The sequence below is a fragment of the Arachis hypogaea genome, chromosome 19, assembly GCF_003086295.3.
Source record: "Arachis hypogaea cultivar Tifrunner chromosome 19, arahy.Tifrunner.gnm2.J5K5, whole genome shotgun sequence".
NCBI classification, from domain to species: domain Eukaryota; kingdom Viridiplantae; phylum Streptophyta; class Magnoliopsida; order Fabales; family Fabaceae; genus Arachis; species Arachis hypogaea.
This window is the reverse complement of record NC_092054.1, coordinates 14722188-14723900: the sequence shown is the minus strand read 5'-3', so window position 1 is coordinate 14723900 and position 1713 is coordinate 14722188. Positions and strand designations below refer to the sequence as shown.

At 24.8% G+C, this 1713-nt stretch overlaps 1 protein-coding gene across 1 annotated transcript; it reads left to right on the top strand.

The window, feature by feature from the left end:
- Positions 1-901: 901 nt before the first annotated feature.
- LOC112777961 (zinc finger A20 and AN1 domain-containing stress-associated protein 9-like) lies at positions 902-1363 on the top strand. Its single transcript, XM_025822340.1, has one exon. It carries the CDS (start codon positions 902-904, stop codon positions 1361-1363), a length of 462 nt encoding a protein of 153 aa, XP_025678125.1.
- The last annotated feature ends 350 nt before the right edge of the window (positions 1364-1713 follow it).

The window sequence follows — 1713 nt, the reverse complement described above, 5'->3', positions numbered from 1 at the left end:
ATACATTCTTCTAACAAAGTGATCGGCAAAAAAAAAAAAAAATCAAAAAGTGATCATAGTTGAATAACTAAACCTGTCAAAAATTGAATAATAAATTATTTTATACTTAAATTTATAATGATACTTAAAAAAATATTTTACCAATTACATAATTTTATAATCAAAGTTTTCCTTTAGTTTTTTTTTATTGAAGATTATTTTTTTATTATTTACACATTAAATATTTATTTTAGTGCGCATGTTTTAAATCTGTGTAAATAATTTTTTACGTAGTTAATCAAATCTAAATACGAATCATCAATTCATGAGTCAAAGATTAAGAATTTGTTTGGATGTCATTATTTTGATAAAAAAATAAAAAATATTTTTTTAATTTTTAATGTATTAAGTAAATTTCTAATAGTAAAAATAAAAACACTAGAAAAATTAAAAAAAAAAACATCTTTTTTAAAAAGTTACAATTTACTTCTTTTTTTAAAATATCTTTTTTCTTTAAAAAAAGATATTTTTTATGTAATAAATAAACAAAAAAAATATTTTTATATTGTTATATCCAAACATAATTGATAAATAAAAAGATATTTTTACATTAGATATCCAAACATTAAATTACTTTTACTTTTTTATAAGATTTTTTACAAAAAGATAACTCGAAAAAAGATATTTTTTTAAAAGTCCACCCAAACAAGCCCTAAGATATTTGATTAGATTAGATTAAATTAATCAAATTCAAATTTTATGTCCAACTTATCTAATTATAAATCTACGATTCCCCCATTCCTCTATAAATTAATCTTAATAGCCTCCTTAGTCACCCAATAGTTTCAAGTTTCAACATTAAAAATAACTCTCTATTATTCTCAAAATTTGCAAAGTGCTATATTTTTTCTTCTCAAAGGACATGGATCCACCGCTTTGTGTCAATGGTTGCGGTTTCTATGGTTCTGCTGCCAACAACAATCTTTGCTCAAAGTGTTACAAAGATCACATCAAAGAAACCTTCATCATCATTGAATCAGAAAGCAATAATAATAATAATGGAACATTATTATTAGATGATACCAAATCTCATGATGAACCACCATTAGCTGATGTGTTTGAAAGATTTACCAAAGACCTTGGTGCAACGGTTGATGATATTTCTAACAACAACAAGAAGAATGAGATAAAGAAAAGGTGCAAGAGGTGCAATAAAAAAGTTGGATTAACAGGGTTTGAGTGTCGATGTGGAGATTTATTTTGTGGAAAGCATAGGTATCCAGAAGTTCATGAATGTAAATTCAATTTTAAGGATATTGGTCGCAATATTTTAGCAAAGCAGAATCCTCTTTGCATTAGTGATAAGTTAGATGAAAGAATTTAGGATGCTCATTGAATAGTTTTTCTTTTTAGTGAAGATTTTTAAAAGAATAAGTATAGGGAGCCAATGACCTAAGCGTACAATGTATACAATAGAAGTTTAGAAAATATTAGAGATATGACCATTAGTGTTACATTGTCCTGTCAGGTTACGCCTTTGGGATGAGTGGTTTCATGTTATGGTTTCGTGATATGTAATAATTATTTTCTTTTGCTATAGTACTAAGTATTAGACATTTTTTATTTAATTTGAACTGATAATAATATTTTATTTTGTTTAATACCTAATAAATTAAACTGGAAATAAGAATTTGGTGCCTAATTATTTCTTTCCATTTTAATACCCTATACGAA